This window comes from Lepidochelys olivacea (assembly GCF_965140295.1).
Source record: "Lepidochelys olivacea isolate rLepOli2 genome assembly, chromosome: 2".
NCBI lineage: Eukaryota > Metazoa > Chordata > Testudines > Cheloniidae > Lepidochelys > Lepidochelys olivacea.
In genome coordinates this window covers 207,965,348-207,981,694 of record NC_140412.1, presented here as the reverse complement: position 1 = coordinate 207,981,694, position 16,347 = coordinate 207,965,348, and the positions used below count along the sequence as shown (strand labels likewise).

Genomic DNA, 16,347 nt, shown 5'->3' with positions numbered 1-16,347 from the left:
CTGTTTTTACTGCTAGTCTATGACATTTTATTTGGTTGTCTACTTTTTAAAAATTATTCTTATTTATCTCGCACCATTTGACGCTATAAAGGATTCTGGCTCCTGGAGCCTTAAATTATGAAGAAATTAGCAATTTCCAGAATAACATCTACACCAATGTGAATTACTGTAAACTAATCGGAAATGTACTAGAGATAAACATTTGTTGGCCAGAGTACTGAAGAATCAGTTAATAACTAATGCCATTGGGTCAGAACTGGTATTGTGATTGCATCTTCTCATACTATGGTTCACTTTGGATTTTTCCCTAAATCTGGTTTACATTTCAAATGAAAAGATGGTCGTCACAGAAAGAATCCAAATCTACACAATGAAAATGGTTTCCCACATACCACCCGCCCTACGTGTTTATATGTTGGTAATTATGTTTTAAATTTTCTCATGTGGATGATTCGCTATGAATCTGTGAAAATGTACCGTCCATTTCCTCAGTAAAATACTAAGACAACTAATCCTGGGATATTAGACAATGCTGTACAAGCCAATATGTAATTGTAGCGGAGCCCCTAGGCAGAGCGCAGACAGACAGGCATGCAGACGGAGCGTTAGATAGACTTTCTAATGAAATAGCTGGATGATGGTTCACTTAAAGTTATATCATCTCTCATTTATGCTATTTTAAAATCATACAACTGACTTGGAGAAATTATGGTATTTTGTGCAAGGTCTATGGCTGCGTGGGATTTTTAAATATTTTTAAAGCATTCGGTGACACATTCCCGCTTAGCATATGGGTCTTCTGTGTAAAACACAAAGCTGATTCTCAGATCCTAGAAGCAAATGATCGGTTGTCTTGGCTTCCCGATGAGTACCAATAACCGTTTGAAAAATAAATATTGCTCGTTAAATCTTAATGCTCGCCTCATTCTGGCACCCAGCTCTGCCATAAAGCCAGCCGTAACCAATAAGAATGCCAAGGAAACAGTTAAAGTGGTCATTTGGCTTCCTTTCTGACCACGCTTGACTGTGTCAGTCAGAACCGGCAGGCGTTCAGCCATACACTCCTGCAGCGCATACCCTTGGCGTTCAAAGCATCTAGGAGAATATTACAAGAATAACAGTGTCAACTGTACTCTGTACATTTCCCCTTGATCTATTGATCTGTCGAGCCTCACGTGGTTTAATATTTCAGTGTTTGCCCACAACGAGGCAATTCCTTTCCACATTTTGACATTCCCCTAGACAAGTAATTTTGAAACGTACAGAAAACAGCGGGACACAAATGTTAGTTTCCATGGGCAAATTAAGCTGAAGGGGCCCTCCTAAGGTTCTTTCCCTGTCAGCTGGAAAAGCTGTGAGCTGGTAGAGGTTGTTACAACTTTGCAGTGCTCATAAAATCTTTATGGAAATGCTGCTTATTTTTCAAATGTTATCTAATGAGCATTATACCGTTGCTTACATACGACTGCCAAGCTGGACGTAATGCAGTGATCTGGGGACATCAAGCAGCCTATCGGAACCCCTCTATTTTTTTTCTTTTCCCGCTGTAATATTGTGTGTATTTCCCAAACTCGACTTACCCCACATTGTGTTAATGTGTGATAGACAAACCCTTATCAGATTCCTGTGAGGGCCATATCACTGCTAACAAAATTAATACCATATAAGGAACCAGTTTATTGGCTAGTATACAGGAAGGTTATTATCAATAGGCTTAAAGTTATAAATACAGATCTAAATAAAATGAAATGTGACCCTTAATTCCACGTTCCAAAGGTATTTCTCTTCACAAATCAGGTATAAAATTTACACCGGGGGAGTCTGCTCTTGCCACATGTTTATTTTGTATTTGCCAAATTAAATAGAAATGGATTGCAAATCTATAAACTGTACTAATAGAAGGGTAACGCTTGAAATCCTTCCAAAATTGGTTTTTTTTTAAAATAACCAGCTAGCTTTTAAAATTAAAATTAGCTTTGGAATAAAGTGAAAAAGGATGATAGAAAAAGTATGTAAAATCCTTTTCAGCCTAAATAAAATAATTGCACATTTTATAACAAGAATTGGATTTGCCTTTTTAAAAAAAGCTAAAGCAAAGAAATCAGGGAGATGAAATACAGGACAGAGACTAATCAAAGAAAGAAAACAGGTTTTAAACCAACTCTTTCTTTTATCCTTTGTAGCAAAAGATCTGCCACAGAGGGATGGTTTTTTAGCATTAGTAATGCTGATTACTTTAACCCAAAGGATAGTTATTCACGAATAACTTGCAACAGGAAACAGAAATCTATGCCCTTTATTGTTTTGTTTATAGTAATGAACAGTGTTGCTTTGATGGTCAAAGCACTTAGTCTAGATCATGAACTCAACTCGGCTGTGTATTATCTGTGCTTTCTTTAATCGCTAACAAGGCCAAGGCAAATAGTAACTAACATCATCAAACCCAGTGAAGTAAAACTAATAATGTTCACTTGATTCTTACCTATAAAAGATAATGGCCAATTTTGGATAAACTAAACTAATTTGGCATGCATCGTGTGTAGCTACTACATTTTAAACCCTTAACAATGTGTCTCTTGAAGATTAACCCCGACTTTAAAAAAATTTTGAATAATATTGTGTATTCCAAGGGACGAGAAATAGTTTCTTCTTAATTCTGTTTATATAAACAAAACCATCTGGAGGTAAATACAAATAAGCAAGTACAGTTTAATAAGCATCAAAGCAAGTAAAGTGTTGTTTGGTGGAGAATCTAAATTAATTGCATACACAGACAATGAGATCAAAATAAAACTTAATCGATTTAAGAAAAGTGTAATGGATGTATTAATAGAGTCCTTAAACTCTTTTATTTGTTACACTAAAAATTAAAAACTAAAAGAAATAAATTAAAAAGGACAGCTCACCCACATGCAAACTCTGGTTCGAAATTTTGAAATGTAGCAAGCTAAATAATGATTTATCTCTTTCTTATTTCCTAGACAAAGCAAAAGGTACAACACTGTTAATCGTCTGATGCTATTTTGTATGCTAATTAAAATATGCTTTTGTTTCTGACGTGGGAAAATTGCAATATGCTAAAATGCAAATCTTCCTGAAGTTTGTCATGGGCGTGTGTACGCCGCCTATATGAGTATATGGAGGTAGATTACATTGTATAAATCTCAAAAAACTAATGCAGTCAGTGAATACTTATTTAATATTAGAACTGTCAGTTGTCAGGACCGTGTATGTGTGCCAGATTTACTTTTCTTTCTGGATTTGGTCCAAAGTAGGCGGCTTTCAATCAGGAGGTTTAGAAACCGTGTCTGTGCCAAGAAAGGTGATAAATGGCTAGCTCACTAATTTTTATCTTTACTAGAAATTGTTTCACGTTGTAAGGGACAAAATGAACCTTGGGATGTTTTAGCAGGTTATCCTTTTTGAAATTTAGGTTGCAATTTAATTTGTATTACAGCCGTCTGAAGGCCTTCTATCATCTGAATATATTTTATATTTTGTGTGCCATTTTACTAATTTTGATTAGCAATGTATTTTGCACATAACTCTGATGAGTCCTTTCCGAAGTTTAGACCCCTATGATTATTATACAGTATAAAAAATTACACCAGAACCATTTTTAAGGATTTACCTATTCACTAACCTGCGTGAGAACGCTGCCTTCTAGTGCTTTCTAACGTCTATGTAGCCCTTAACAGGGTACAGAAGTAGATATCTGACTTTTAATGTAGATTTAGGACAGACAGTAATATTAAACATTTCAAGTTATATAGCTACTGTCTTTTTTTGTGACTACCTTATCTTTAAATACAGTTTTGATGTAAAGTATAAATATCCCTTTTCGAGGTGGAGGCAGCTTGAGAGCTAGCTAGCTAGATGGCTAGGTGGATATTGGCCTCATATTGCAATTTTAGACCATTAGATGAAAAGGGTGTGACAAAACATTATGAAAAACCTCGCCTTAGTAGAGGAAGTGGTAATCACTAGCACGCGAAATAGAAATGTGCCCGTGATTAATTAACGCAAAGTAAATACTGAGCTTCTTTTAGACTCTTTCCTCCAAAACACGCTATCCCAAACCATGTGAAATAATAAACAGTTATTGTAAGAAGCAAGCTTGTTTTTTTTTAAATATTGTCCTATGACCAAGACCATCAGTAAACAATTTGTAACCAGAGGGCGCTTTAACTACGGCTGGGGTCTCTTTGATTTATTCATTTGAGTACTGAATGGGGGAAGGGAACAACAAGGAAAATATTTTATCAAATATGCTGAGCCTAATCTGAGTGGTGTAAAATAGAATTTACTAAAAGGGCTTTCGGTATTCCTCCTGCTTTATTTTGAGGTGCCTTTTTAAGCATTGACGCCTATCCGCGGAAGTAAAAAAGAGATCAAAATTCTTGTACTTTTAATGTAATATATTTGCTTAATTAATACATAGATTCTGATAGTGATCTAAAATACACTCTATAATGATTGCATGTGGGTTTTTAACAATTCACTCAACATTTCTCTAACTACTTTTTAAATGATCTTTTCGTGTAATATTGCAGACCAGGTTCATTAGTCTCTTTTTTCGATTGCATAGTATTACAGTATCAGAAAGCAAAGTGTAAGCTAACTGTGTTTGAATCTGATATTTAAAAGCAAAGTACTCAGACTATGGTGCCATGTGTATTGAAATGTGCGGCTAAACTAGTGAATTCACATAGAGCCACACATTTTTCAAATACAGCCTTACTAAAGACTCGTGGAACTGTAGAAACAGGAGAAATAACCAGAAGTAGCTGCTAAATTACACGCTGAAGATACTTTAGAGACTACATCCCAACTCATGCCTTAGAAAATGGGGATGTTTGACCTATATCCCTCTGCAACAGTGTTCTATCTGCGATAGCTAGATAGTGAATATTTTAAAGTTACTCTTATTCACACACTGACTTAATACGCAATCAAATATTTTATTCCTTGTGCAAGTGACTTTAACTATATGTTTACCAACATCTATTGCCAGCCGCAACTAAGAAAAGAGTAAAGTTTGCCTCAGAATAGTGACGTTTTTAAACATTGTCCGAGCCATTCCATTAAAATTTTGACCAATAAGCAAACTACGATTCAAGTCCAATAAGAACATCAAAATTACCTGTCATTTTCAATGTATGTTATCATAGCTCTATTTGACTGAAGACCCTTAGTGTTCTACACATAAATGTCAAGTTTCATATTTCCAGTGCACCTATTTGTATAATTGGAAGAAATCTACAGGATTCTTCTGAAAATTTTTCCCCATAAAGTGGATTTTTCATACTGTTGGCCAAAACTTTATTAAGTAAAAAAAAATTGTCAACTAAAACTTAGAAAGTCTCTTAAATATTCTTTAATGTATTAAGTTTAACCACCAATTTTTTGGAATAGTTTTCCTCCCTATAGTTTTCCTCCAGAATGCTTAACGGAAACAAAACAAATAAAGCTCCTGCAAACTTTTCAAGAACTAGTTTGATAACAGCCCATTCCATTTTAATTTCTGTACATAGGGCAGATCTAAGCACTTACCTTCATGCTTTTTCTAAACCAAAGTCAATCGGGATTAAATTTTTCAGGAATGCCTTGCGAAATGTTTAACTTCATGTGTCAAGTAAGCAATCCACCGAAGCTACTTTTGCCAACCGTAGCATAGAAAGTGCAATAATTTAACGTGCTGCTGCTAGAATGTAAAGTGAACAAAGGCCAAGATTTTTTTTCCAGGGGTTCTCTTCTCCCGCTGCGGCTTTGACATTGATCTGAAGCACGCCATCTTGTGGCAATCGAACACCTGAGGAACAGTGACTGACTAACTAATTCAGACTCACTATTCCAATAAAAGGATGCTAGAGAAGGTGTCCAGACAAGTGTTATTCAGATCTAATTTCTATATCTAAGAAATTGCTGTAGAACCTCTCCTTAGTTTATAGCAGGGCATTCCATATATGCAAATGAACAAGTCATGGACACTTTTTATAATCACACTGTCACAGCAACACAGAGGATGTGTTTTTATTGGGTTAGAAAATCAAATCCCAACCAGAGAAACGCCATGGCTCAACTGCCTCCAGGAGTAGCCATGAATATCAGTTAATTTTTAACTGGGAAAGGAAGCTTCTTGCTAAACACTCATTGCCATTCATCTATTTCTCTCTCTCTCTCTCTCTTTCTCTCTCTCCGTCTGTATCTATCCCTCCATCTGTTTTAAAACTTTCATACTATTGTAGCATTCTAGACAAACAAACAAACAAGCAAGCAAACTGCCCCTTTCCTCCTTTTAAAAAGAAAATCGTTTGACGAGACGTTGTCTGACTGGGTGGGGGTTGTCAACCAGAGGTCCAGAGCCATTTAGCCCTTCACCTCAAGGTTATGGGTGATGTCCAAAGCAATACAGAAGTTCAAAGCCAGTAAACAATTCAGAAACAGTAAGTACTTTCTTTTCCTGATTAAGATTAGGACAAGAATTAGAGATTAAAATGCCATTCTCCATACCACAGTCTCATCTAGACATTGTTTTCCCAACTTTTGTTTTTCCCCCCTTCGAGATCAAGGACAATTTCGTACAGCCCAGTTCCACCACTTTCACACATGGAAGGCTTTTCCAAGAACACAGTGTTCTCACTCCTTTACACACACGTTAGCTAATTTTAAACTTCGCTTTAGGGTTATGGTGATAAAATATTCCCGAACATTACTGATACTAAAAATAATTTTTAAATGGTTTGTCCAGACATGTGTGGTCTGAAATAAACAATAGATTTTTAATTCCTAAAATATAGCAAGTTATCGTCTTGTGTGTATTTTACAGCTGAGAACAAAGGAGTGATAATTACAGTGAATTACTAAACGCATTATTTTTTCCTTTTTTAAAATCCATTGAAATTTAGATTTAAATGAGCCTTGGTCTGCAAGTTTATTCACCAGTGTGAACATTGTGCTTTGGCTGATAGTGAAGGATTAGAAAAAATAGGCATGTAACTTGCACAGTCAATTTTGATTGTAAAATTTAGATTAGCTAAAACAATACACAGTAATGTAGCATCAGAATAAAAATATAAATTTCCATTTTTTTATTTCCTTGTGCGTTGTTCCATTGTATACATGCAACCAAATACTTTCGCATATTAAAAGAAAACTGTATATACATATAGATGATAGATATTGAAAACAGTGATGTAATACAAAGATATTGCATTTTGTGAATGGTGTAAAAAGAAATTACATCCATTTGGTAAGCTGATTGTTCAAAAATAATTATCACCAATTAGTTGCTCATGTAGAGAAAAAAAGGCACCCTCTCATCCCAAAGGAAAAAAATATGTAAAAAATGTATTAAAACAAAATAGGTAATGTTTTTTTTTATTTACAAGTCTTGTAAAACACTGTTCCTGTATGAAATATACATTCACGTACTCTCAACAGCAAATTGCCTTCACGATAGATTATCGTATCCTTTGTAAACTGATATAGAATTTTAAATATTTTTAATTGCATTTTTCTCGCTTTGGTTCCTGCAGGACAATATATATATTTATATATATATATATATATATATGTATATGTATATGTTTAAAATAACTCCAAACAACTATCGATTCTTTGTATATGTCGCCTGAGGGAGGAAGCAGAGCTCATGACATTTAAAATAGACAACAACACACGAAAACAAAATTACCATATTTACATTGTTCGGCTTCTGAATAAATTCCTTACAAGCAACCTTCTAAAGAAACAGAAGATTAAATTATTTTGGTGATTCAATATTAGTGTATTGTACAAATCCAAGTTACATTTAAGTGTTGTGTGGTATTTACCAAACTCTCGTTCTCCACAGGTATTTCCTGAAGAAAGTTTGTGCGCCAGAAGCCAGAATCTTAGTTTTCTATTTATTTTTGTCTTTTAAAACTTTGGAATTCATTTTGCCATTTTTTAACTTTTAAATATGGACATCATACTTAGTTTCTAAAGGATGGCAAGGTATAGACAGTTATTATAAATAAATCGAGAGCTAATATGACAACTGCTAAACATTTTATTTTCAGTGATTGTTTCTTTACGATATATGGCAAATTTATACCTGACATAGTTTTAAAGTAAATAATCAAGTCTTTCATATCATTCCCCCCCGAACCCAATAAAACACGATTATCTCCATCACTTCGTCTGTACTATAACCTTCTTGATTGGCCTTGTAAAGGAATATGTATTTATTTTTATTTAAATCAATTAGTAATGGAGCACTGCTCTAAGGTAGAAATTCTCTTCCTAAGGAAAAAAAATTATTTTGCGAAGCTTTATTTTGCAGTGGTCCTCAGCACGTAAACTCGACATGTAATTTCCACACACACATTCCACAGTAAAACAAAGGAACAAGATAAACAATAGTTAAACAGTGAATAGGCAAAGGTTCAGTTCCCACTTTTAATTACTGAAACCATAACAGAACGAACGGAACTGTCTATAAAGGTAAGAGGTATGAATTTTGCACTCAGAGCAAAGATTGTGGCTGGCCTGTTGGCGCTAGAAGCCATGTGTGTCAACATCAAATCGATTCCAGTTGATACGTAAATATCAAAATTTAAAAAATTAAAAGTCCAGAGTTGATTTACATTTATGTAAAATCATAGTTCTCATAGTCCCGTCAGTTACACACCTCCTTCTTAAATGTAACCCTGTGGCTTGACCTTGTCAAGGGCGAAATTTGAATTTAATCTCATTTTGAAAAACGCTATGAGTTTTAAAGTAGTGGATTAGCTGAGTAATATTGTAATCGGTCCCTGTTAATTTTTTTTTCTTTCATTCTTCTGTTTTGAAACCATATTTTTACTTGACGGTCGGTCAAATTGAGCATTCGGGAAAGCTGGAGGCGTTTCTCTTTGTTAATATAGACACTGAAGAAGAATTCTCTTTCTAATTCTCTAATCTGATATTTGGTGTATGGGCATCTCTTTTTACGGGTACGTTGTCCACCTGTGGAATGAAAAAAGGCAGAAGTGTTTGAAACTTGGTACTGGAAAAAGCTCGGTCAAGGAGCAACTATGTAAAGTGTTTTGCCTACTCCATGGGTATAACGGTTAGGTCCTATTCTACAGGCTAGCTCTTTACCTTACCGACTTTTTTGTGGGGAAAGGGTACGGAATATGCAGAGCACACACTTCTTCATGTGAAAAAGCAATGATGGCAAACAAAGGGTCACTTCGGCAACGAGGACAGGCATAATACGGAACAAGTATTAGCGTACCTTGCCTTACTGTTTGAGCCCGCACTTTTCAAAGGCTATATGCGATGCTTGGTACCGTGCAGTGACAGACTAAACAAACAGCTGCACACAGACATTTCTGTGTTAATCACCGGGTTCACTTCAGCTGACATTACCTTAGTAAACACATTTTAGTAAACACATTTTCAACCCCAGTCTTTCTCCAGACCATTACAATTCATCTTTTATTCTGTCTACAGATACTGGCTTTACATTTCCATGAATGTGTTTCCCCTCCTTTTTTAATCAGTGGAAATGGCACTGCGACTAAGGCTGCTATTAAACCACTGCATTCTGCCTCACTCCGCTGTTTTTTAAAATGCAGGTATGCCGCTAGAAGGGCAATGTCGTCTCTCAGTGTGCCACCATAGGCTTAAAGCGCAGTACGCAGAGTTTGGTTCTGTTTGGAAGGTTTTCAAGGTTCAAAAGCTCTTTAAATTAAATATTGGTCTTATCCCTTTTTTTAAAAAAAAAAACAAACCTTCCCTTTCTGGTACAGGCCACTGTAGAGGTATTTTTCAAAGTTGTTTACTTGCTTTGCCTTTTAAAAAACACATATAAAAATCAGACTTTGACAGATTGAATAACAATTGTAAGTAACAGACTGTTGGACAGAAGGCAACACGTAATTGCCATAATGCCTAAGTAAAATGGCTTCCTTTAGACAAAAAGGCCAGCTTTAGGTTAATTTGTTTCTTTTAATATATTGCTACAGTTCAGGCAGCTACTTTATCTGCTGAACACTATGCTAGTGCAATCGTTAACATGGTGATGGCTTTGAATTCAGACCCTAACTAGACTTCTGGTGCAACACATGGCTTTTATAAAATCACTGGATTACCTTGATATCAAAGGAGTCAGGATCCCTTTTTGGTGACTTTACAGGCACAAACGTACGTTATTATATTTTCAAGAGTTGACCACAGAGCCCCTTTTTTATTATTATTAAAAAAAAAAAAAGGGAAGGAGAACGCTTTTTTTAAGGCATCCATTGGCCGGTGGGTATTTCACGGCCAATTTCAGCACTAAACACGTGATCTTGCCTTTTATAACAAAGTTTTGTTGGGGGAAATCTAAAGGCCCTTCATAAACCTTGTATGCTTATAAAACAGCATATAAAAATTTAACAGCGGTGGTGCGCTAGATTTCAAACTCCCATTCATAAAGCGCTTGGGCGCTGCCTTTATACGTACTGGAGCTGCTGGATTTCTCCTCATTGTTGCCGGAAGATGACTCCGGGCTGCTGCTGCTCTCTGTCCTCCTCCGCCTCTCCTTCTCCTCCGCCGCTGCCGCTGCCGCCTCTCTGCCGCAGCCGCCTGCCGAACTTGAAGTTGCAGGAGCTGTCGGAGGCATTTTCTCGCCATTCTTGTCTCCCGAATAGTCCGCTGAGGACAGGTTTTCCGTGGTGCCATACGCCGTCTCGAAAAACTGATCGAAAGCCTGGGGCAGGACCCCGTTCCTCCCCACCGTGCTATAGAAATTGGAAGAGACGTTGGTGGTGGGGTGGTAGACGTTTGCTGTGTTTTTGCCGAACATCTCGCCCATGCTAGCCGTGTTGGTGGCAGGCAGGCAGTCTCTGTGCATGATCTCCTCTGCTGAGTAGCAGTGGGGCAGATTGTTCCTGGGGTGCCATTTACTGGAGGGGTCAATGGCATACTCCCTGAAGGTAACTTCTCTCACAGGTTGGACCTGGGGTAGGTTGGAAGAGTAGGAGTATGTCATAGGGCGAGAAGACGGGGTCTGGGGCAAAAAAGAAGGGAGGCTGGAGAAATCAGGACCCGAGACGTAGTAAGTACAACTTGGCAAATACATGTTAGAGGAACAAGGAACACGCTCATCAAAATCCATCATTAGGCTACCTCGGGTTCTCCGCATTAGCTGAGCTTAACATGATTCTCTAATGCAGCTGCCTCTTTGAAGCAGATCCGTGAAGTAAGAAATTTGGAGACGTAAGCTGACGTGGAAATCTATCCCCATCCTTAGCAGGGAGGTGCTGGTCATGTGACCAAATGTTGAAATTGACAAGCTGCAAGTATGGGCCCTTTTTTCTTTGTAGCCATCTCAAGGGAAGCAACAGATCGTCACTTTGGTATTCTCACCAAAAGCACGTAATCTAAAATATAACTCATGTTTGCTTTGTGTACCCTTAGAGGACAAAAAGACGCATAACACTTTTTCCTACTTATTAGTTTGACCAATTGCACCAGGTCGCTGTGGAGTAGAAAGAATTAGCAATTCCCACATGTTAGGTGAGACCTTTTTAATTTGTATATTTGCAAAAAGAAGATCAAAATAAATTAATTGATTTTTTCTTGCTATTTGATTTCTAGCATTGAATGTTTCCAAAGCTATTGGTCGATATTTTTTTGTTTGTGCAGAAGATAGTCGCCCTGCAGGCTTTTGCTTGGAAGAATGTGCCAGGGTCAAGTCTGTACTGATTTTCATAGTGAATAGATTACATGCTCGCATTCATGTTCACTTCCGAAGCGCTTAGTGTCTTCCTTCCCTTTTTAACATATTAACCTCAAATACCCTGTCCGGTTTCACCCAAGTTTTGCTCGAGATATTTAATAACATTTTATTCCCATCATGCAGGTTCCCTTTTTGCCTTTTCTCCAAAGCGTTGCTTTCTTTATTTCAGTGTTAGAAAGTCCTTTAAATTCCAGACCACTGCGTAAAGAGGGCTGATCTCTTTGCCTAAACAGTGCTGCTAAATACATGGGAAACCAATGGCTATCCCGATTTCACAAATATTCTATGTAAAATTGCCAGAAGCCTAGTTAAAAATATTTTATATCCTATTAACCCCTAGAAACAAACTTGCAGCACTCAGATACTTTTCTTTTTTCTTCAGACCATCGCTGGAGGTTGAGATCCAGATAGATCTATTTTAAAAACGTAGAGAAGCTTTTACTATTGTTACATGAAAGGGCTGATATGGAAAGCGGACTGTACAGGGCAGAGACTAAAAGCTATTTATCTGCCAACAAAAATGCACATCCCATCGAATGATCTTTTCCAAAGAAAACAGAGAAATAAGCCAGCACCTTTTGAGGCATGAACAACCTTACACGGTTGGAGGGAGGAAAAAAACATTTTTTTCTATTCTGCTGATCGATATCAGAAGGAAAAGAAATATTTAGGTTCTGGCTCATTTTAATCAAAACAGCAAAACAGAATTACACTAAGGCCACAAACAACTATTGTGAAGTTGGCGTAATTAAGAAATTGGAAATATTTCACCATCTCTGTTCCTGTGGACCTGGGTGAGCAATGGAAGGAAATCTAAAAATAATAAGACAACAACATTTTGAATTTTTCTAGGTCCACAATGTAGTGGAAATATTTATATATAACAGGGGAAAGTTCTATTGCAAATTTTGGAGATCTTCGGTATTTAAATGTCAACATTGATTTGTTTATTTATTGCTTAGCTTATCGTAACTGACTTAATAACAAATCTTATCATGTTGTGCACTGACTAAATATTCTCATTATGTATTTTCGGTAAATTATAGTTAACTGTTACATTTGAATTCAAGCTGTAAATATCAACATTATCAAGTAATTACTTTGTAGTGGAGTAAACTAATTTATTAGCGTTAATGTTTATATGCCTTTTTTATTTTACAAGGGTTACGAATCACAAATCAAATGCTCTGGACATATCCCTTTAATGAACTCTTTATTTTGGTGTGCTGCAAGAACTTTTATGCTCCCTCAGTGTTTGTGATCTGAACTTGAAATTATTAATTAATCTTCAAACTTGACATATTTGCCAGAAAGTGGATGGAAGTAAGAGATATGCATGTCATCAAAGTGCTACCTGAAGACTCCATTGTCGTTTGGGGATTGTAAAAATGTTTTTAAGCCGCAGAAGAACTCTGCAGCATCCATGCTTAGACTTCTTCCTTAATTCTACACTTTTGCCTTTATTTAGTTTCCCCTTTAGCCTTTTTCCAAAAAAAAAAAAAAAAGAGAGGCTATTTTGCTCTCTGAGCCCTGTTCATCTCCCTTCTCCCTCCCTTTCAATTCTTGATATTAAAATCTATTTCCCCCTTTCCCAGACAAAAGGAATGTATAAAGGATTTCAGCGACTTTAAGATAACAAAGGCGCCACCATTGCAGAGGTTCGCCCCGCCTCTGTTTGATGGCAAACAAATTCTTGCACTTGTATTAGGGCTTTTAAGGCTATAATTGAACACGGCGCGTCTAGGAGAACCGAAAACAGTTCTAGACTGACCTGCGGTTTTATAGCACTTTTGGCAGTCAACTTCAGCTTGTGTCAGAACAGACACGACAGAACGGACCAACGGTTAATCGGGAGACACCACCTACTTGGAATCGCTGCAGTCCCCTCTTAATTAAACAAATCTCAAACGTTGGGGATAGAACGGGCTGCAGTTCTGAAGAAAGGTTTGTATGTGCCTATTTCCTGCTCTTACTTACATTCAATTTCTGTCGTGCCCTTAAAGACTCTGACTTGCTGTTTTCATGTATGCCTATCTGAGACAAAGGGAAATCATGGGTTGAAGGCAAGAACGCAATTAAGAATGCAAGTCCAGCTAACATTATATTAAAAGACACTGCACAGCCTATGCAGAATATACTTGCTTAGTTTTGATGGTTTGCTATGTATTTTCCCAGAGAAGTAGGGTACTTTGTTAGAACATGCTTTCACACAAGAGAAAACAAAATGCATCCTGACAAATGATTATATCTGTAGAACAATTAGAAACTATTATTGAAAAGATTTAAAGGTGCAGATAACGTAAGAATAAGCAGAGACCCAAGGCGGAGTTAACTCTCAGCTTTATTTGCTGCTAAGTGAAACAGACATAATGTACGCTTAAAGCCCCGGAATATCTAGGTAATTGCAGTAAAACTGCTATTATGTTGCTGTTTTAAACACAATTATACTGTTTATTATTTTGTCTAATTTTGAATTGCTCTTTTAATACAGTCATTGGGACTTCTGCGTTTAGAAAGCAAATAACACCGTGCATTGCCCCTGCTAACCTCGGTGAGAACAGCAAAAACAAAAGAAGGAATTTCATTTTGAGAAGCAAAATCAATTCATTCCTCCTTTACAACTGTTTCGTCTGGCTGAGAAAGGGCAACGTGTATAATCATATTATGTGCTTTGCAACTGCGCTGCATTACATTGTAGATACATTTTACAATGGACGCAGATATCGCTAGTAGGTGAATAGACTTTATGAGCAGATTGGGTCGTGTCTACCTATACAAAGGGAAGAACAATTAATCCATACTTTGGAGCGATATAAACAAAGCTAGGATGTCACTTCCAGAGTTTGTATATATCTGGTGTGCAGAAGGAACTTTTAAAAACAATACAGGGCATCTTTAAAAGGTCAAGTTCTATAATGTGCAAAATGTTGTCACTTTGTGTTTATTTATGGGGTTTTTCATAAAAACAAATCGCACTATATTTTATATTAAACATTAGGGTGAATACCTGTGTTTCACAGTAGGAGTGTATACTAAGTGGAATTTATGTGTAAAACGAGTTAACTAAAATATTACACTTTTATTGATTTTTGAAAATTAGCATATTTTCAATAATTATGCTTTTTGATATAACGTTGATATCTACAAAATTATGCACTAATTAATTATTACAGCATATAGCTATTGTATGCTTTACTTTCTATATACATGCAGTTACTATAGTAGGACAATATTAGGAAATATGCAACATATTTTGGCCAACGAAAACATCATAACTTCTTTTTTTCTAATGAAAAATGTCTATAAGGTCGCAACACTTCGAAAAATTTGTCTTAAATGTAATTATTTAAATTTCCTGCAGATTGTTTGGGTTAAACATTATTTAAGACTTACTAGGTCTTTACTCAGCTGTTTTTCTCTTTTCCTTTTTGACCACTGTACTACTGAGCTATACAGTAATAACCAAAATATAGTTTGTCACCTAAACACGTCTTTAACATTTTAAGAACAAATAATTGTAACAATATTTTGATAATGGATTTCAAACACTAATACCTCTGCTATTACAGCTAGTAGGGATTTATCGAAAGAGCAAGATGCATTTCCAAGATTATGATATGGAATAGTCTCTTTATTTTTCAAAACCAGGCGCTACGTAATAGTAGTCATACTATGGAGGTGCAAAGTTATATATAAAGAGAAAGCAAATGTAAATACAAAACTGAGTCACAGTTCAACTGTAGTCTTGGTATATTTAACGGCATTATATTAATTCTGACGAATAAGCTTTTTAAAACAATTTTACTTACCAGGTTGAAGATTGTACATGATTGTATTAGCTTTGAAAATGTTGCATGTTAAAGTTACAATGTTTGGAAAAATGATTTTCCTTTCTCGTGGTCTCTTTTAGTACTTAAATAAGACTTATGAAGATATGAATAAAGCTACACGGTTTTAGCATTTATCAAGACTATCTCAAATTCACTTAGATGCTCGATATCGAATAGCTGTTACTGAAAGTAAGGCAACATTCAGATAATTGTAACAAATATAAACACAGAGGTGTTTCTCTTTTAACAAGGAATTTATTCTACTAAAAAGAATAATCAATTTCAAATGTTATTTTCCTGTTCTTTTTAACCAAAATATTAGATATTCTTTATAACATCCCACAAGCACCCTTTTAAGGGCTGCGTCTTTCTCTCAATATTCTGTTTCTGAAAACGTGTTTTTCTGGAAAGCGTTGAGACCCAGAGTGTATATTTGCCTACAGTGTCATGGTATTTTTGTGTACCGTCTGTAAGAGAATCGAGGCAGGGTCAGAAATAAGGTGGGCATAAAGAGGTGTTATCCTGGAAGTCTAGGTGTTTCTGAAATTGTTTTAACTGTCGATGGTACCATAAATATCTTCCCTTCTCTACGTGATTGTGCAGCTGTATTTTTCCAATACATGAAAACATACAGTAACTAATTTATTTCCATGTATCCACATACAGGTGCAAGAGACTTCTGATAAATGTGGAGTGCAGGGAATGGGTGTCTAAACCAGTTACTCTAAAGTGTCTGCGAAAGCAAAATTCTTCGCTTGTTATCCT

The 16,347-nt window shown here is 36.2% G+C and overlaps 1 protein-coding gene across 1 annotated transcript; it reads right to left on the bottom strand.

The window, feature by feature from the left end:
• Positions 1-7,617: 7,617 nt before the first annotated feature.
• HOXA11 (homeobox A11) lies at positions 7,618-11,199 on the bottom strand. The gene is made up of 2 exons (XM_084618975.1): positions 10,474-11,199; positions 7,618-8,991 (listed from the first exon to the last, which is right to left on the bottom strand). Exons 1-2 carry the CDS (start codon positions 11,153-11,155, stop codon positions 8,759-8,761), a joined length of 915 nt encoding a protein of 304 aa, XP_084475101.1. The 5' UTR covers positions 11,156-11,199; the 3' UTR covers positions 7,618-8,758.
• Between the last annotated feature and the right edge of the window lie 5,148 nt (positions 11,200-16,347).